The 22,164-nt window shown below is 34.4% G+C and overlaps 2 protein-coding genes across 3 annotated transcripts in view; one reads left to right on the forward strand and one right to left on the reverse strand.

The window, feature by feature from the left end:
- Positions 1-22,164, reverse strand: part of DOCK2 (dedicator of cytokinesis 2) — a 188,867-nt gene that overhangs the window by 69,094 nt on the left and 97,609 nt on the right. The window contains exons 28-29 of the mRNA XM_005024959.6: positions 2,717-2,815; positions 897-991 (exon numbers count right to left, since the gene is read on the reverse strand). Of these exons, the coding sequence (XP_005025016.4) occupies positions 897-991; positions 2,717-2,815 (194 nt within the window). The remainder of the gene's footprint in view (positions 1-896; positions 992-2,716; positions 2,816-22,164) is intronic.
- INSYN2B (inhibitory synaptic factor family member 2B) overlaps positions 3,930-22,164 on the forward strand; it is a 38,106-nt gene continuing 19,871 nt past the window's right edge. For both annotated transcript variants that reach the window (XM_013104521.5, XM_005024958.6), the window contains exon 1: positions 3,930-4,132. The gene's annotated coding sequence lies outside the window, so the exon portion shown is untranslated. The remainder of the gene's footprint in view (positions 4,133-22,164) is intronic.

A 22,164-nucleotide genomic window follows, 5' to 3' on the forward strand; every position in this document is an offset into this window, starting at 1 on the left:
ATATAATAATAATTTAAATGAATATGCAATAAACAATTCCAATGGGCAATACACAGGATCAACCAACATTCTCATGATCAATCAATGCTTGGCTTATCCCACTATCATTTATGACAACACCAAATCAGACAGATTATAGCCACAGGTTAAAGTGTACAATCTGCATGGTTTAAGATATTTTTCCTTTAGTTAATTTTATTATATTGGAGTTCTCAAAGATACCTTATTAATAGCAATTTCTCATAGTGTAAATAGCAGGAAGTATGATAAACTTGATTATACAAGCTTCTGCTTAGATGACAACTTGATCTACATAGGTAATGTAGATGTTTGAAGTAATCAATCTCAATGAATCCCCAGATGATACATAAGATAGCAATACACTTCCTCAAAAAGCATCCTGGACCCAGACTTCTCCTACAAATACAGAGATGCCCTCAAAGACCTGGTCTTTATGATCTTCTTAGCGATCCAACAAAGCATATCAGATCAGTAAAAAAAAAAAAAAAAAAGAAAAAAAAAGTTGCTTTCTAGCTCTTGCATCACAGTTAACTCACAGAGGACATGCTGAAATGATACAATTAAGAATTAACTGGCCTTTTACAGTTTGGCTTCTGTTGACTGTCACTGACCGTACAAACCAACTATCTACTTCCACTTCAATGTTACTTATTCTTTCCTTTGTTGTACCTGGATTTAGAGCACAGGCAGCTAGCTATTTAATGTATCGTCAGTAAATTATTTCAGATGTTGACCTCTTCTTGACATTCACCAAATTGGAATGGTATTATCTTAGTTGGAATGGCAAAACTTCACTTTTTTTCAGAAGATATAAAACAAGTTCACTTTTCAGAAGCACACAAAACACAAGCACTGAACTTCCAGCCCCACTTTACCTGTTCTGCACCATGCTCATTGCTATCCAGTCTGAAGGGTAAACATTTTTTCCAATGAGATCTTTGAACATTATGAATGTTTCCATCAAGAAGTCCTAGAACAGCAAAATACAGTAAATAAACTTTGTGTTACACAGTCACATAAGTGTTCCTCCTGCAATTAAAGAACAAAGAGGAAGGGCTCCACTCTGCTCCTAGTGAAGTTAATGGAAAAAAATCCCGCTGATACCAGTAAACCCAGGGCTGGAACTGAAGTTCTGCAAAAGAGCAGCCCCAGAATCAAAATGAAGGAAGTTGTTACATTGGGCTCTTAAGAAAAGATATGCCATAAATGAATGGAAATAAAAAGTTTTAGTACTATATATAGTATATAGGAAAGCTGCTGAACTGCGTATTATTTAGCCAGTCTCATAATGCATAACAAATTAACAGATCTGAAAAACAATACAGTTTTCTACTTAGTCGATTTAGTCTAATTTTAGTATTTTAAATAAAAAATTTAAGGCACAGACAGAAAATCCTCCAAAAATATATATTTTTCCAACAACTGTTTAGAGATTCTGGTATACTGAACAAAAATAAAATGAACATCATAATTCAAGCTCTATTTCATGTATAGTGCATATATGCAGTTTTACCCCTGAATTTCTGAGCAAGTCGGGTAAAAATCTGAGGCTAGCAAGATGAAATGTCATCATCTACATGTATTACCAAAACCTCACAAGCAGTTCTCTGCAACATTTGTACTTTGTCAAATTACTTAGAGAAAAAAGCGAACAATAGCTTTCAACACCATGGTTTGAAAAACAGTCTTTATCTTCACTGACATACTTATGCTCAAGAAGACAACAAATTGATGCCTTTATAAATGGAGAAAAAAAAGTTGTTTGTTTGTTTGTTTGTTTTTAAATGTGCTCTTCAGATCTGTTCAAGCAGATGAAGTATTACTACACCTGATAGTCTTCATTAGAATTTCTAGATATTATTTAGGACCAAGTACCTCAAGTACGTAAACTGATTGGAAGCTGAAGTTATTTTAAAATACTCCTATGTTTTCAGGCAAATTCAGGCACATGAAGAATTGCAAAATTTAGCCATGATTTGATCTGCTAGAATTTCAGTTATGGCACAACACTGACTATAACAAAGAAAGGAAAGCGGACAAATCTTGCCAACTGAACGTATTACTTCCACAGAGAACCCATAGATCGTGTAAACAAAACCTTAGCCAATACCTGAACTTATTTTGGACTTATGTCAGGAGTATAAATTAAGGGAAAAAGGTCTCATGAAACCAGTGACCAATGGTACGAAACAGAAATGCACACCAAATAGCATTAATTTATGCCAGGAACTGATATAAAAAGTTGCATTTAATTGCATTTAGCACACAACATTATCTTGACCAACAGTGGAACTAGATCACGATGTGCAGAATGTGGATGAAGGGTTGGAATAGTCAGGGATTGCTTTGCTGCTGTTTTTTGTTGTTGGTGGTGGTATGTTTTTTTGTTGTTGTTTCTCCTCAAAACAGAGTGAAACAAAGATCCCATTACTTAATGCTTGATTATTAAATTACTTCCTAAGTGCTATGGACAACAATAGTGACATTTATATCTTTCCAAATTTCTGATCTTAGTATTGTACAAAGACACCATTAGAAGAGGGAGGCAATAAAATGATGGAGAGGCAGAAAATGTACATAAACGGACTTCATGCTAAGAAGAATCAGGCAAGATAGTTCAAAACAACACTTTATTTTTCATAGCTAATAAAATACTTCTAATCATTTATCATCTATGTGTTTGTTTTGTACTCACCACTAGCTCTGAACTTGTCTGAAAAGTTTCAATGTAAACTGAGTAATGCTGGTTGTTCATCTGGTTTAAGATTGCTGTCATGCATGCAACAAAATGACTCTGAAAGAAAACGAGAAAAAATCAGTTGAAACATAACACACATCTAGATGAATTTAGATATTGGATTGTATTCTTTCTAAATCAGACCTATTCCAAATGCCTAATAATTATTTTTAAAGGATATTAAAATAATATCAAATGACAACTTTCACAAGCCCATATGCGAAACATAGTAAGAACTCAGAGAGGGTAATTCAAAAGCTACCCTGGCAATAGGCTCTGGAGAAAAAATCTGCACCATTTATGAAAAGCACATGGAAGCACACAATCTGCAACCAGAAAACTTTATATATAAAATACAACTCAGTCTTACTATAAGACTCTTAAAAGGAAAGTGATATTTCCTAGGATTCATTATGAATTCATAGGAAGAAAAAATATATTTGATCAAAACTTTCTAATCATCCTAGAAACAAAGGCTATGGTATTTTACAGGAAGAAATAGTGCAAGAAAGGATATATTTTACAGATGTTTAAGTAACTACTACAGAACTCTAAAGCTTCTATAAAATACTATTATTTTCATCTCTCAAAACTCCAAACTTCCTCAAAAGAAAATACTTTTTTTCTAAATTCCTTAAGATGAAGTGTTGCAAAATATAAAATTATCTATAAGCCTAGGTTTTCACTGCCTTTGACTGAGATTCAGAAAGATATTCCTCATTTCTCAGTAGTAGCAAGCTTAACTATTGTTAGTACACCTGTAAGACAGAAAAGAATCCTCCTTATTGATGCATTCTAATTGTCTGAATTCTTGTTTTAAATTGAACCTGCCTTCACTATATTAAAAGAAGAGATTATGAAGGAGATGATACAAAATAATTTTCTAGCTTGATTTGAACCTTTTCATCATGCTTGTTTAGGATAGCTAGAGGTGACTCCCCAGTCCCTCTGACCAGAAGCTTATTTCCCCTTGTTACTAATCAGATTCTCAGTTTAACTCAGATTCACTTTACACTTTTGTTACGCCAGAAAGGCAACACAGACACACATTACCAAAGTATCAGCTGCAGTTTGCCATCCCCGACCATTTTGTCTACCACTTAAAGGGAAGCCTTCTTTAACTTCAGGTTGTGGCCACTAGAGGTCTTTCAGTTTCATATGTTAGCTGCTGTTCAGTTTGTACTGCCTTTTTATTTTTTTTATTTATTCCTACGTGAGCAGACCCAGTACACTTCTGGCATACAAACAGTGAAAATTACAATATAAAGGACCTATTATACCTTCTTTTGGAGTGACACTAGTGCTAGTAACAGGCTTGTCTACTTTGTAAGACTAGGAAGACACATTTTCTGCGGGTAAAGCCAAAGATTTCAGGTAAGGTATCATGTGTTCTCGGGTAATGATGCTTTTTTAAAAAGAAATGCCGATATTCCTGCTGTAGTAGTTCACTTTTACAGTTATGGGTTAGAAAAGTATTTTCTGTGATGTTAAATGTGAAGCTGGAAGTAATAATGAATGAATTTCAAATGATTCAATATTGAAACTGTGTTTTTCCTTCCGATGTCTTGATTTTGAAAAAAATTACTGACAGAAGTTAGAGAATATTATGCATGAAAAACAGCTTGTATTTTTAGTAGTTAAACATATGCCAGAAAATGCCTTTCTGCAGTAATATTAAATAATCACTTCTTGAAATAAGTAGCATTTCTTTGCAAGCTTTAAATAGACCTTTTATGTTGCTTAAAGGCATAAAGACTTGAAGAAGGTTTTTTTTTTTGTTGTTGAAACCAACTTCTAAAATGTGTCTAGCTATATCTGTTCTTATTATATTGTCATTTAAAAATTGTATTGTCATTTTAAAATTACCACATGATTGATTGATTACTGAAAAGAGCCATAAACAAAGATCACATATGCCACCTTGCAACAAAACTATCAAATTCATATTAGTGTGACTGAATGATAAGTATATAAATAAAGGTGTCAGTAAAGCTGGTGTGCTAAAAAAACTTCCTCCATCATTTCCATGCAGCTGTTAAGCAGGGAAATGCACCAATACCAATTTATATCTAATAATTTTCTTGTCTGCAATCTCAACTATTAGAAATTAACTGCTAGCTCCTTCATAGGTTAAAAGCTTGCCCCTCCCCTCCTAATCCCCAAACACCAGCAATAAACATTCACTTCTCAAATGCAGCCTCAGATCATTCAAGTACCCATGCTGTCTCAGCATCACCATTATCACTGCTAGAACTTCAGTGTCATTTAGGACTGGGGAGAGCTGTGATCAAATCTGCAAATCTCTATGTATTCATTTAAATTCTCCCATGCTGTTTAATTCTCCTACTAGAATATGCAAAGAACATGAACTGCTTGAAAATACAGTAAGTTCTGCACAAGAACTACTTATTACACTTTGAATGCGGGCTGCATGCTCACTAGACAGACAGAGGAAATTCAGAACCAAGCACTACCTACAAATACAATAGTCTAATGCTTAGGATTCAAAAAAGTATTTCATTTAATCAAGCATTGTGCATAGTGACTGAATAGTATGAAAAAGGTTGCAGCAAACAAGATGAACTTCAAGTAGAACCCCAACAAGTCATTTCAGCTGTGTTGAGGATTTATCTCATGAATTAGAGCAGAGAGGCTGATTAAAACTAGGTCATATGTATATATATATATATATATATATATATGTATATAAAGTATCTAAGTAAACATTCAACTGATGAGAGAATACTCACAGAAAAATTATCAGATATAACTTTGGAATACATTGGATCCATTCAAAGAGATGCAACAAAATGTATGCTTTCCAATTTTAAAACCTTCACACATATTTAAATACAAAAGAATCCAGGAACAGAAGCAGCACTGAATTATACTTTTTGAATTAACTGATTTGCTGAAATTCTTTCAAAACTTGGGTAAGGAACAAACAAAATAGATGGTACGAACACTACAATTCTATCAGGACCAGAAGCACAGAGAAAGTCAAATGAAAATGAAACAGAAGGAAGTGTCACAGAAACTATTCAAACTCCCCATCCATTTAAAAAAAAGAAAAAAAAAAAGCCAACCACATAATTTATATAAAATTTTAATGAACTATAATGCTGGCTTCCTTTAGTATAAGCATTGCAAAATATTGGCTAAAGCAAAAAGAAAAAAAACCATCTGTTATTCAAGTGCACATTAGCTGTGGATGCAACATATACAGGAAAAGAAGCAACTGAAAAATATTAGGGTCATATGGGTAAGACAACAAACTTCAACACCTAGCAACTAAATCCCAGCATACTTTATAATAGTAAATGGTGACAGGTTGCTGTAGTAACTTCAAATAATACCAGCACCACAAGAATAAATAAAGCAAATGCACTGGAAAACCAAACAGCAACAGAAATAATGTAGACTGAAGCTACACTTCAGTACTCATATGGTAGAAACATTTCAATGGCTGTTCTTTGAATAATTTTCATGCAGCAGTACTTCTGGAATGACTAAGAAGGATATTTATTTCATATAGTTACTTAAATAACATTTATTCTCATTAACAGAAAGCTTTACCAACACAGAGCCATAGTGTAAATATGTAACACTACGTACATCATTACAAAGGAAACAAAATGGAAACATCAGTAATTTCTAATAATTCAAGCACTTCTGATGGCCAAAAACATTGTAATTATATTTAAATCCCCCTTTTTAACACAAAGACAGATGTTCTAAATGCCCATTTAGCTTGTTCTACTGTTTTCTTTACATTCATATGCTCTAGCCAGAAGCATATGCAACTATGTAAGTTAGTAGGTTACCAGACTGAAAAACACAGGCCAATTTTGTAACTCAATGAAATCATAATAGCAGCTGCTGTATAAGATTTAAAGATAATCTGCAAGCCAGACAATCAAGGCAATTTCAAAATTATTTCATTTAAGACTTTCTTAAACATAGAAAAAAGCAGTAAGACAAAGTTTTATGGTATGACATACAAGCAGCATGATGTTTTTCAGAATGTTTGGTGCCTTTTTTTTTCTTTTTTTTTTTTTTAATAAAATGGAACAAACCTTTATGTTCTTTTCCCAACAATATTAAAAATTAAATTCTCTACAGTGTTTTTACTGCTGCTGAATTTTGTTGCCACAAATCCATCCCAGAATTTCTACAGTCCATGGCTAGGATGAAGACTGTAAATGACTTAATCTTTTCATACGTCTGTGCTCGAACACAGTTGTGCAATTTCCTACTTTTCCCAGAACATAACATTGTGTTTACCTTTGAGGTGTACATGCAAATAAATCATCAATAATATTATTTGGTACAGAGTGAGAAGTCAATTATTTCTAATGGACAATCATTCCATGAAAACTGTACTAGCTTTTGCAGAACACAAGGTACTAATAACATCAGCTATTTCACCTTCTTGCTTAAGCACTACTGTCCGCACTCCTAATCTCAGCTCCGCTGCATCAGGTAAAATCTTTCAACCTTACCTTCAGGGATCTATGCAGCTTCATGCTGCATGTATTTCCTTCCCTTCTGCTACCTGCTAATTCCTCTATCACAATTACTTCTAGCTAGTTTTCAGATTGCTCTTACAGGCCAGGGAAACCTTCCTACTCTGGTACATAAGATATCCACTGACAATCCTGAAATTCCTGTGCTGTCAACACTGCTAATTTCACTAATTTCTTATTCTAAGTGCTATTCTATTTCCTTGATTCCATTACTCCAGATGGTCAGTCAAGTTGGCAAAACATGGCTTGTCCTGCCAACCGTCCCAGTGCACTCATTCCCATGGTAAAGAGGATGCAGTCAGCATTCCACAGAAACATCTAAAGCATAGAGAGTAAGATTAAAAATATGATGCTTCCCCCCCAATCATAACTTATTTATTTATTGTACTAAAGTTTGGACACTCTCTTGCAGGTGAAAGCTCTGTAAACTGATATGGGAACGTTAAGGAAGTAAACCAATGGCTGGGATGAACAGGAGTTAGTCCCCTGATATAATACTTAACAGCAGGAAAAAAAAAAATAATTGCCAGGTATATAGGACTACAAAACAAAACATACTGACTACAGTAGAGATTGACAACTGTGTCTAAAAGAAATGGCTTGAATTCAGCAATCTATGTACATATCCTGTACATATATATAAAGTTAGAGTGTGGTAGCTTTTTTTATTTCTAAGCTGTATATTTTAAATCTACACATATCGGGAAGACGCACGTCTTAACTGCTGATTCACATCTTTAAAACAAAATAGAGCCACCTCCTCTATTCCCAGAGCTCAGTCACCCTTTAATTGATTTTGTTCCTTTTCAGCTGCACTTACTGAAGACAAGAACAGAAAAATTAAATTAAAAACTGAAACGCACAATCACAGATGAGTCTAATATAATACATTTCTGGATTGTAAAAACAAAGCTTTATCACAGAAGTTACACACAGAGCTTCAGAAACTTTCCTCTTGTTTAGAATTTGTTTTACAGAGAAAATCAAGCTCAATAAAAAAATTCTGCAACAACCTTCATCCATTAAACTTACAAATCTATCAGGGCCATACGTTTAAGATTAATAAATAGCAAATATCTGAGAAATCCACCAATACATATTTGTGTGATTTATATAAGATTTTTTAACCACCTCTATTTAAGCAACAACACAGCTGCAATTGAGCTTTCAAAACACAATGGGTTTTGTCAAAAGGCCATGAAAATCTCACCAATCCTGAAGACATTCATGGAAAAATCCTTAAGTCTGTTTAGCACCATACATGCCCTTTGAAGAATATTTTTTTATTTTATCAAGGTACATGCAAACCAGTAATTAAGCATTTGCAGACACCAATATTCAGCCATCTCTTAGGCTGAGATTAAAACCAGCAACCTTGCCTGGCTGGATAACCCTTTTTCTAGGTCAGAGTCTGCCTTTGTAATGTCTAGTACTATTATTTATTTACACAGCGCTAAGCCAGCCAATAAGATCCAAGTCACTGAGAAATTTAAATTAATTCTAAAATATATTTTTTTCCTTTTTTTTTTTTTTTTTTTTTTTTTTAGCAGCTGAAACACTCAGATAGACTGTTTTTTGTGAGGAGCCTGGTACTTGTTTCTGATATTTTAAATGCACACTAATGCAAAAGTGATTTTAATTTGGCAGCTGGCAGCACCAATTGTAATTTATCTCTTTCCAAATTATGAACATTGCATTGGTACTCTGGTAACTGGTTTAATTTTGTTAAATGAATAATAAAACTAGATTAGAAATTGAAAGTTATAATACTATTTACAGTTTAATTTAAATAAGAAACATTTGTCTTTATCTCCATATTTAAACTCATTTTGACTGCTGTTCTTGTAGATTGAAAGCTGTCTAACTATGGCCTATTCCACTTTGTAGTAAACAAAAGGTGAACAGAAGGCATACCCAGTACGCCCTGCAAATACACATTGACTAAAGACAGAGCTTTTAGTGCCTTTCTTTAAAGCTATCTTAAACATAGCGCCTGCCTTAAAATAAATAAATAAATAAAATAAATCAAACAACCAAAACAAACAAACAAAAATAAACACACAATAAAAAAAAAATGTTTGTTTTAACCTACACAGTGAATATATAAATGGGTCATATGTATATAACATGTCATATGTATATAAACAAAAAGTGCTCTCTTGCAGAAACATGGGACAGAAAACATGTAACATATTGACTGTGCTACACACTAAGTTAACAATGTAAATTTTACCAAGAACACAAACACCATTTTTCTTAAGACAAATGTTACATTTAACAAATGGTTGGAATTTATTTTTAATAAATTACTTTTTTCAAGTCTGGTGTTGAGGGACCAAAGCTTATTTCTCGCTTCTAAAACTGTATCTGGGCAGTAAACTTCTGAATTTGCTTCAAAAGCAGCTCTCTGAAGCTGGAACAGAAATTTTGCCAGTGAATTCACAGAAAAGCAGACAGAATTCCAAGAAGCTACAGCTTATTGGTGCTTGTTTTTTTTGCAACACATTACTGTACTCAGAGGCAACACCTCTGCTATCTTGGAAGGAAATCCTTCTTTTATCATGAGTAAATGATATCCTCACTCTGAAATTAATCTCTCAGAAAAAAAATACACATGTACAAATCCTAATCAGAATAAACGGTGAGTATAGATAGAGCAGCACTATGTTACAACAGGTCTTCCAAACAGAAACTAGTTTTCAAACTTTACAGCATTTTAGCAGACATGCATATTAAAATTACTTGTTAGGTATCAAAACCTTGATACCCAACCATACAAACGTCTTCACGGAATCACAACTATACACCAGTGACACTTGTTTCTCTGGGTTGCTTTACAGTCAAAATGTTCAAGGCTGTTTGTGGTGACTTTTTGATTTTTCCTAATCACTAAACTAGGATTTCACCTAAATAGACTCTCTTGCTGACAAACCAGGGCATTAACACTCCTGAGCCAATCAAAGAGAAAAGCTGGGAGTATAGATGTATACTGGGTAATACCAGCTGGCAAAGCTGATGGAATTGCATTCCCAGCAGAAAGCACAGTTAAAATCACACCCATATATAAGCAGTCTTATCAATGAGTCAGAGTGCCAAAGAAATGGGATATAAGAAAAATATCATTTGTTATGCCTCTGATATTTTCTGTATGCATCTCCTAAGCAGTTTTACAAGGCTCTTATATTTATGATTAGTTGCTGTAATACAGAAGGTGTGGAAACAACAGTGTATATATAACAAAACATGCAAAAATAAAAGCATGATGATTTGAACTAATGCGATCTACACCTCCACTAATGAGGTTTCTATATTAATTACTTTATTATTAATTATTAATACTATTAGCTTTAACAGCAGTTTCAGAACTACAGAACTGAGACTGTTCATTAAAACTTACTAGGTCATGGTATAGACAATCAGTATATACAAGTACTTTGAGATGATACAAAGGGACCTGCTTATGAAGCAAGTAATTTTGTGTCATTTTAAATCAGTAATTAATATAGAATACAAAAAACTCTTGGAATTATGAATGACAGAACATGTACTTGACAGATGCTATACCATCACATGTTCAGAAGAGTTTGTGAGATACTTTAAGAGATCTTATCTCCTGAGGACATAATTACGGTATGCTTTATGAACTAAACCAGATTCTTTTCTCTTTTAAGTTAGCATAAACTCACTGTGCTGAATGCTACATTATATCTTCCTAAACCTGTATTTTGTGATCTACTGCATGGCTCCAAGTCACACAAAGACCTTTCAATTACAGTTGCAACTTTACAATAGGAAGAACTGAGTTTTGAAAGCTAGTGGTGAATCTTATGGTCTTAACTACAAAAGGGACCAGAATCAAATTTCCCATGGATTATCGATTTTCAAGGCATGTTTTATTATGAATAAAAATATATATATATATATATATATATATTCTTCTGCTTTTATTTTAAAGGATACTGCTAATACTCTACAGCTTAAAACAGAGCTTGCTAGACTGCAAAGGTTAGCATCAGGAATTCAATATTGTAGAGAATTTAAAAAAAGGTGGGAAAAAACAACAAAACAATATGCTAAGGGGCATTTTCAATAAAATTTCCTGCAATTTCCTTCCCTTAACTACTACACCAAAGCTATTTTCTTTTTTCAAATTGTACTCTAGTCATGTGAGATAATGCAACTTTTTTTGATTTCTTTTTGGTGCAATGTCCTGACATATGAGTGTGCTATATACTGCAAACATTTAAACAATTAACTAAATTTTGGGCAAATAATTACAAACAATTTATACAAAATATAATGACAAAAAGCAATTTAGAAAAAAACAGGAGAAAGAATATCATTTATATTTTGGACACCTAATGGATAAACCAGTAGGGACAAAGCAAATTTGAAACACAGGAACAGCACTGGAGCTCCCTTAGTCCTTCCAGATTATCACAGAATCATGGAATCATTCAGGTTGGAAAAGTCCTCTAAGATCATCTGGTATGGACTTTAGCATAGCACTGCCAAGTCCACCATTAAACCATGTCACTAAGCTCTACATCTACACAATTTCTGAAGACCTTTAGGGATGGTGACTCAACTGCTTCAGGGGCAGCCTGTCCTAACACTTCACAACGTTTTCAGTGAAGAAATTTTTCCTAACAGCCAACCTAAACCTCTCCTGGCACAACTTAAGGCCATTTCCTTTTGCCTTATCATTTAGTGCTTGGGAGAAGAGACCAGAAAAAAAAAATTATCATAAAATCCCAAATGAAAGTGCTGCAACTAGACAGTTCCAGGACATTAGTTCGGACTGCGTAGTTTGTTCCTCTGAAGTCACAGATGCTCTGGAAAAACAGAGTAATCAAGCATGAAAACAGGAATTCTATGTAATAGTCATCAAAGTTTTGGAGGAGAAAAAAAAGAACTTGCATTCTATTGAACTCAAGAACACATTATTCAGGATTTTAAAGAACTGGGTAGGGAAGAGATTCTGTAGTGGAAAGATGACTATGTTCTAGAAAACTGAAGAAAAGAAATATGTAGCACACAGACAGTGAGCTAGCAGAGTCGTTTAGAATGGCTATTGGCAACTGCCAAAACCCCAACTTGTTTACAAGTGTTTTTCTGTTGCGAGCTCTCCCTTCTTGCTACTGGTGCTCAATGACTGGTTCGGGGCACATCAGCAATTCGTGACAAACTAAGCGAGGAAACAACCTAAATGTACAAGCATATTTAGTAAAATGGGGACATGCAAAACGTATGAGAAGTCTGCATGGTTTGATGACAGATAGAGAGAGATTAATAATTGCACCAGACACAAATATGGGAATCCTACAGTTTTCTGAGAGCTACCCATGAAACAAATAGCACCTAGGAACACAGACATCTCTATCACGATATGAAATCAAAAAAAAAAAATAAAAAAATGAGGGAATGTGTGAACACACAATTCCCACTGAACTGCGTCATTACCCTTCATAAGGATATACATGCCTCTAGACTGCCAGTTAGACATTCCTACATTTTATATTTTTTCTGGACTTGTAGTTAGGAGAATAATGCAGCAATATTGACAGATTACACACAGCAACATTTTTGTGGGTTCTATCAAAAATTATTTTTCAAGTAAGTTTTTATTTTTAGTTTTATGATACATAAAGAACAAACTAAAGAAAACTGAAACGTGTACCTAACTATTTTTGCTAACAGTATAAGATAACCAAACCTTCTTTAACAGATTTTAGGTTGCCTGCCTTACCAAGCTTTGTGGCAAGATATTAACTTGGTTTCTTGTTCAACATTGGAAAAACTGCATGCCCACTCATGTCTGCACTAAGACAAAACACACACTACGCACTGTTTTATTTTCTTGTTAATACTGCAGGAATACATTTTCAAAAAAAAAATCACTTAATCAGACTTCTACTTATTCAAGTAACACCTGAAGCTATACCCACAGAGCCCTTTTAAAATAAAATTATAGTTTAAAATAAAAAACAGTACAATTTTGTGAAAATAACCTCATCACAGAGTCACTAAGGCAATGTACTGCTTGTAAGGCTTAAGGAAGAAAGGAAATAACTTCTATGAAATTATAGATGTCACAATAACAGGCCCCAGGAAGACATCCCAGGATACAAAATAGAAGAAAGGGTTCTTTGTTCCAGAGTCACCAAAGTAGGGCAGGCCATATTACATATGATGCAGCCACTTACGTGTACAGCCTGCTGTTTTATTTTCAAAATCACTACAGATGCTACAATCATGTAAAACACACATTGCCTGGGTCATTTTGTATTCTTGTGCTTAGAGAAGTATCAGAAAGCACAGGGAAATTGGTTTTAAGGCAATTACTTGCGGTGATTAACTTACAGAATACTTTTTTAAGGATTTCACACAGTTCACAACATACAAGGAACGCATTTTTTGTTTGTTAAGTCTACTAGATCTGTATTATCTGTCAGTATCCTTTGAAGTTTACAGCTTTCCCATGTGGAAAACAATCTTCAGGATACAAGATGTTTTTGAGGATGCTTACTTCTGTATGGTTTTTCAGTATGTTTGTTTCAATTTCCACAACTACTAGACACCTTTAAAACGCCAGCTGAAAAAAGACTGAATTACAAAACAAACAATGAAAGACAAGCAAGTGCCACACAATTCAGGACAGCACAGATGTATTACAGAGATGATTATCCATAATTAACTACTCCAATAATAACTTTGTTAGCTAAAACCAAAATTTGAATCCATACAAGTTAGAAAGGCTATCTGATAAAAGGCAAAGAAATAGCTTTGCTTTTTTTTTTTTTTCCTTCAACATCACTGGGACATTTGCTTATGTTGCCCAGAGAAATGGCATGCTTATTTCTTCAGCAAGGTTCAGAACCCTTGCTGTGTTCATAGGTGTTAATTTTTTCCTGTAGTGACCACATCAGTAGATTATGAAAGGATGACCTATCATCCTTTCTGTTCTGACAACTCTAAATGACATCAAGGGTAACCATAAACAAGAGGACAATGAAATGCTTATCTACACTTCCATGATTTTTAACCAGATTGTTGCAGCTCTCCCTTCTGAAAGCCATTCAAAACAGACTAGGCATAAGGTCTGGTTGACTCCAAATGCCTTCACAAAATACATGCTAAAATATCATCTCACTTTTTTCCCTGTCATTGTACTGTTTTCCTCTTAAATATGCTATGGAACTTGTTATCTCATTATATGCACCACAAACACCTCATGCTGCCCTTCATCCTAAGATTATGCAACTGTGTAACATTTTATTCCTTCTGTTTCTATATACATAGTGTGTGGCAGGCTGAAAAACCGATAGTTACCAAGCCTCTCCCTTTAACTTTACAACACCCAGACATCTCAAAAAAATCCTCTAACCTCATAGTCCCATTTTCTTTACATTGACATTTGAAAGCTAATATTGAGATACTTAACAAAAACTATCAAGATTCGGAACCGAATGCACCAAACGAATTAGTTCACAAATAGAAATGCAAAGCAGATAGAAAACCTATAAATTAATTCTCCTAGTATATATTTTAATATATTTTAACTTGGCACCCTCAGCACTTCAGTCCTTATGGGCATTTGGGTACCTATGTGACTTGGACTTTTCCAACAAAAATTTATTCACAAATAAACAAGCTTTGGATAAAGATAAGCTTATACTCCTCCTAAATATCAAAGGGAAAAGTAGTTATTTTTGAGCACTCCTAACATGTTACTACTGAGACAACTTTAAAATCTCATTACCTGAGTCAGCAATAATCAAAAAAAGATAAAAGAATAGTATTTGAATCAAGTATGAAAAACAAATCATCCACTGGTTTGTTTTACCCCAGTGGGACCAAACTTGAGTGATTTGCCATCCTACAGCTTTGAAGAAAGAAAAATTTTAAGCCTTAAATATATTGAAATAACGCTACACATGGCAATAATGCTATAATTTAGAATTGCTACCTCTAGCAAACTGAGTTGCAGAGAAGCTTACATTCAGTGCCTGGGGCTCCTAACACTGGGAGTGCTGGAAAGCAAAGAGAGCAATTGTAAGGCTACAGTACTTCCAAGGCTGCAAATAATTAACTCAAGTATTTTATTTTCTAATCATCTCCTCACACATAGTGAAACATCTGGAAAACAACTTATCTCTACTTTTAGAAAAGGTAGCTAGGCAATAACTGCAATTTATTTTTAAATGCTACAATTTATTTTTAAAGGCATGTGCCCTGCATAATCTGTGCACCTCACAGGCAACATTGAACCATACACAGGACATTAAAATACACTGAACAAAAGTCGGTGATAAAATGACAGAATAAAATCACAGAAAACTGAGGATACCAGCTGTACAAAACAGAAAACATGACTGTAAAGCAAACGAACAAGCAAGCCCAAAGACTTTTCTTCATCACACACTTCTCATGTATTCAACTGGAATCTGTCAACATATATGTCACTGAACTTGCCAACATCAGCAGAGTGGTGTATCTTGAGGTAAAATGACTCATAGCAGATAGAAATAATCAACAAAGGTTTCACTCTTTCTCTACTCTTCTCAACAGTCCTTCTCACAAATGGATAATTCTGGTTTATGATAGCTTGGGGATGAAATGAAACAGAATTTATACAAGAATCTCAACTACCAGTCCAATTGACAATTATATCACTGCTTCATTTTGCAAAAATTGAAAGAAAAGGCATGCCAGTTCTTTAGGTTGTCTTAGCAGACTACACTACAGCAAGATAAAACTTGAGAAAAAGGTTGCTCTGGTATTGAAAAGCAGCCATGATTATAAATAACATTTTCTCAGGAGTTCCCAGCTCATTATATCTCAACCTAGATTTTTTTCTCCACCTGCAGCTTTTTGCAACAAAACCAGGGAGCTTACATGAAATGTCTCTTTCTCTGCATATATCCTGCCAAAGCCAATAAGCATAATTTCAATCTCTCCAGCAGTTACTGCCAGCCATTTTCTGGTAATCCAGTCTCTTAACTGCTATAATTCAATTCTCTCACATGGAAAATGTTTTTTTTTTTTTTTTTTTTCCCTCAGAACCAGAAGTTAGATAGAGCAAAGTATATTCAGCCTAGTACACACAAAAAAAATGCATTTCTTGAGAGCAAAATATGCTGCCACTTGCATTTCTGACGTCATCCACTGGCTGGAAGGAGTACGGGTGACAAAGCTGTAAAATGCAGATTTTAAATTCCAGCCCTGCTACCATGATGAGATTTGGCACAAGCTTTCCATACCAATTTCTCTATTTCTATAGAAAACCCAGAAGCCATGGAGAATGCATTTCAGCACAGTTTCTTCTTTTACTGTCTCCCAACACATGCTAGAAGGTTTGTGATACGAGAGCAACTGTTGACTCCTCCTTACATTCATTGAATACTCAACATCCTGAAGTGGCCAGAATTTAGTTACTTGTTTATTTATTTTAATGTTATGGACATCCTGGAGAATCACAACTGAAAATACAATGCTTGCAAGACTTGAACTAGAAATGCAGAACAGGAGATTGCTAAATATTTGTCTTTTCTCGCTTGCCATGTCACTCTTTGCAAATTATCTGGAAAACAACAACAAACCCCACAGTAATACAGAAACCAACTGAAAGCTAAGGAACTGCACCAAGTTGACTGCCCAGAGTTGGTTTTCTGAAAGTAAGCAAATACTGCAATGATGGAAACAACTCAAGTGTAGAAGTCAGTCTTCAGCAACTTCTCTTTTTAAATGGCTTAGGTTAGAAATAGTCATTTTTCCTGGAATGTAAATCTCTTACATACATTCCACATATGCATAGTTGAAAAGGGAAATGGTACTTAATGTACAAATACAGCGTTACATCTGTACTCTTCCTTTTCATTATCCCCCAATGATTCTAATAGGAAGAACGTATCAAACACCCTCCAAATGGAAAGGAACTGAAGAAACATTCTTTCCAGTACTAAGACATGCATGGATATAAGACAATTATAATTAAAATTTCAAAAAGCACCTAATACAGTAACTTCTTACTTGAGGAATTCAGAACAATCTGCCCGGAAAATGAAAGTATGTACACCTAGAATACCCTTTTCTGAATAACAGCATCCCCTCTAATAATTTTGCATATCCAGTTTAACAAGGAAACATGTCCATGATTTTCCCTTTGTTGCACATATAGCCCTAACACTAGACTTCTCTCTGTTCCTAGTATCTTCCAGTCTTCACTGGACAAAAGAAGACAAGTCACATTTCCTCTAGCTATACTCTCAACAGGTCTGTTAAGAGCCAATTCTGACCTAAAATCATATTATCAGATCCACCGGGAACTCTGCAGGAAGAAGTAAGGCTCAACCTGTAAGCCAGGCTTAACTTGCTTAACTTCACTTGTTCAAGTAGTGGCCCCCATTTTTAAAACTGAATCACAGTATTAAGTATTAGGAGTTAATCCGATATTCCTGTATTCCCATGTAGAGCCCTGTGCTATACCAAACAACCAATTTAAGAGAAAAAGCAGAATTGTCTTCAATTATCAAATTATATGTTATATTGACCAACATTATTCATAAATACACACAATGAAAAATTACACAACTTGGGGCAGAGAGTGTCATGTTACTATGTGATCCCAATATACATAGGTACTACAGATATAAGATAACATTATGACATTTTCAAAACCCAGAAGTACAGCAATGAAAACAGCAGTGTTTTGTAAAACTCCACAGATTTTTATTTTTTTATTTTTTTATTTTTTACAGAAGATGGCATATTCTTTTGGTTACATACTTCTTCTTGCATACTGCGTATGTTAATTTTCTCAAGGTCACACAAACATCCTCATAACATTTTATTCATTGAAATTTAACAAAGCATGCAATACTCTTTTGCTAGTGTTTCAATGCCAGTGTTATAGGAGCATATACATTCATATTCACGGGTTCTACGGGTCACAAGGACATAAAAATCATACTCAGTGTATGCAAGTCTAGGCAAAGATCGTGTTTCTTTTTCAAAAAAGAAGCTTTATGTACAGGAGGATAAAATAATGCCAATAGGGGAATAATGTTTTTTTGTTTGTCCAAATCAGTAGGATCAAAAACCAAAATATATCTATTTTCAGTTCAATGAAATAGAATTGAAATTTGAATAAAACTTTGTCCAAGTTAAACTGAATGGATATACTTCAAAATCACAAACTTAGTCCTTATTGTTAATCTCCCTCTATGCAAATGGGGCTTCAGTTGAATGTTTACCTTATCAACTACATCTTGAACCATTATAAAAGCTGAAACCTAATGCTGCACGCTACAGCCAACATATAGAATATAGATCTCTGCATAACACAAGATTCTCATATCAAAGAAATCCCTGAAAGCATCCACGTGAGCCAAGCACTCAAAAGAAAAAAAATAGTTTTCTAATGAAAATATTTGTGTAGCATAAGAACAAACTCCATCACTTTTTGTTGCTCTGGTACTAAACAAGATCCAGTGTGATGATAGGAAGAGATTACATTACAAAATCACTATAAGACACTTGAGATAGATTAGGCTTCTTCTTCTGTCTAGAAAAGATGTAGACTACCTTCAGAAATAAACAAGTGTTAAACACTGTAAAGGAAGAAGTTCAGCACAGACATGAAGCAAGTGTAACCTTCCAGAAACTGGAAGGAGTAAATACACACTCCCGGTCTCTTTTTCCTCACCAGCACTAAGATTTTGAATAAACAAACCCAAAAATTCAGACAAGAACATATAACGTTTTATGATGTTGCTACCTTTAGTTTGGTGCTCTGCTAGTTGAACCAACACAGGATATGAAATAAGACTGAAGTATGCGTTATGTCCATTTCCCCCCCCCCCCCCCCCCCAAGAATAATAATCAAGAAATATGGAAATAGATAATAATAATCAAGAGATACGGAAAAAGGTAATAATCGTGTAATCAAGAGATATGGAAAAGAATCTTTTGGTAATATACGAACAGCTGACATCTGAAGGAAGAACAGACAGAACTCAAAAGTTTCGGTTAACGTATCAGTTATCATACCAGGAGAAGTGTGCCAAAACCATATATTCAACACATGATATAAACTCTCCACAGCACTCTTAAAGACACACAGAGAAAAAGTAGGGAAAAGAGAAACCGTCACTCCAGACCATGTAAATCTAGATTTTAGTTTGCTACTCAGCAAATACATTGTTTGGTTGTTGGCCTACTTGTTATAACTACACAACTAAAGAAAAAAATCAAAAGATAAATTTCATTAACAAGTACAGCTAGAATCAAACAGCAGAGGCCTGCAAAGCAGTGTACTCAGAGCTGCATGTCTGCCTATGCACAGACTATCTATATATCTACATCTACCTTCAGATATAGATAATGTTAACTTTTTATAAAGGCTGTATGCAAATTTACAATAATTTAAGGTGTAGTATGTATGCACACACTTCTACACTGAAATCAAGTACTTCCAAATATTTTTTTCAATGAACAAGAAAATAGTAGAATACCAGACTTATATGAGAAAGAGTAGTGAAATTTTATGCTATGAGACAGCTATTTGGGCACTTTCCAACCCACCAACCTGTCACATTGGATAACTTCCATTTCCCTTTAAGCACTCACGCATTTTCTCAAGAAAAATTTCTCAGTTATAAGTACGCTTATCTTTGCAAACTAACACTGCCAAAAAAGAGTGGGGGAAAAGCCTTTTATACTATATATGTAGGAAGGAATTTATTCACTTACTATCAGAAAAATGTGTTGTTTCTTATCTCCTCAAAATAAACCTTGAATTAGCATCCCCTAAATACAGTCTCCAAAATAAAATCTCGTTTTATCATCTCTTCATTTATCATCTCTATTTTTCAGTGCATCTTCTACACTTTGTGCAGAATGGCACTGCATCATCTCAAGCAAAGTATAGACATATCACAGTCAATTTTCATTCCTAAAAGTTGCCCAGCTTAGATCATTTTTTGCTAAAGTAAATACCACAGTGTCTCCTCTACTCAGTCTCACCAACCTGAAGTAATTTTTATATCTTGATGTAACACTAAAACAAAATCCTATAGTCTCTTCCTCTGCTGAAATTCTTTTCTTTTTCAAGATAGACGATAACATACTACCCTGTATTACTGATCTATGTTAGATCCTTTTCTCCATTCACCTTCATCCCACCTTCAGGTGGGTCACAAAACCTGCTAGAACTACTTGAATATATATATAGTTAAAAAAAAAAATAAATAAATCTTATGCTCTTCTTATATTCTTCTCTCTTAGGTACTAAGCAAGGTTCATTCAACATTATCAAAAACCACTGCAGCAGGGAACAAGGGAACATTTGAGCACATACAGGAACACAAACATAGACAGAAATCTTCTGTGGCAATGCTCACAATCAGAACAGAATATTCTATGTACTGGCCAATGAGAATAAATAATCAAAGAATACTATCCAAGACAACCTGTTCACTGAAGAAATCTCCAGATACCAGACTATACTACACAAATTATTCTATCTCTCACAAAAATAAATGCACTCACTTTCATAAACAGCATTTTGCTTTACTCTGTGAAACTCAAGGCAATAAGATGCCTTACTAACTGATGATCAGTCCTGTACACGTAGAGGTCATTTAAAAGATTTCTCTCTGCTGTTTCATGTTTCTTTCTTTCTGTCAGCTTTTTCCATTTTATCATTGCAGTCTGCAAATTTGCACTTTGGGAGAATTGTTTTAAGTATGTGGGCTCTGCACCTTACATGAATTTTCAGCTAAAAATATTTCCTTTAAAAGCTTGCTTGCAGCTTATCTATACTTTCAGTCCATCTTCATCCGTGCCGTTACACAAGAAACTATGTAAAATACTTCCTAAAACTTCTTCCTTCTCATCTTCAAGATTTCTTTTTTAAAAGAAAACTTTTATTTCTTCAAGAGAATACTTATATTTTTGTATCAAAAAGACACTGGAAGCAAATTTTGCGAAAACGTCAAGATTTGCATACCAAGTCACTCACTGTATGACAGACTGCTCTTGCCATATCTCTTTTTTGCCAACAACAAATACCTGTTTGCCATATGTCACCTTTGAATACAAATGTCATGAAGGAGGCACTTGAGTCTCACTTGAGTCTGACATCCTCAGCAAGTTTTGGACATTTGTATGTTGAAAAAAAAATTGTGATTGGAAAATAATGAGGTGAGAATATTTCATGTTAACATCAGAGCATAAAGGTGATGATTGCCTCTTTTCAATATATGCTGAAGGAACTCTTTAAATAGGTACTACTTATTTCGTATGTTCAAAAGGTAGGGAAAAAGAAATGCAGATTATTAGAGTGTCTAGCTAAGCTGTAAAAATGATACTATACAAGTCTCCTGAACGTTAAAAATTTATCATTTCAGAATTTTGCCATTTTGGACTTAAATCTACATCTCAAACAGAATAAATATGCCTACCTATTTAAATATTAAATTAATCGAGATACTGTGCTTAAAATCAGTGCAGAAACGTAAAACTTGAGTGTTATATTTAGAGAGGCTACATCAAGAAAAGCAAAGCTGCTTTTCATCAGATTTTGCGGGGGGGTGGGGGGGGTGGAGGGAAGATAATTTTTCCATTTCTGAAAAGATGATGTACTGGTTTTTCATGCATAATTTCCAAAGATGAAGCTTTCATGCAGAGCAACACAAAAGGAGGCCAGAAGTGTTCTCTCCAACTTTGCCTGATATTCCTTTTCATACTCCCTTAATATGTTTTACAAGCTCCAAGAAACTCACCCAGTTTGTTAGAGACACCTCCTGGAAACAGAGCTTTCCCAACCATTCTGTCTGTCTTTCAGACTAGAGAGGAATAAATTCAAATCAGGAGTAG

This window comes from Anas platyrhynchos, chromosome 14 (assembly GCF_047663525.1).
Source record: "Anas platyrhynchos isolate ZD024472 breed Pekin duck chromosome 14, IASCAAS_PekinDuck_T2T, whole genome shotgun sequence".
Taxonomy (NCBI): domain Eukaryota; kingdom Metazoa; phylum Chordata; class Aves; order Anseriformes; family Anatidae; genus Anas; species Anas platyrhynchos.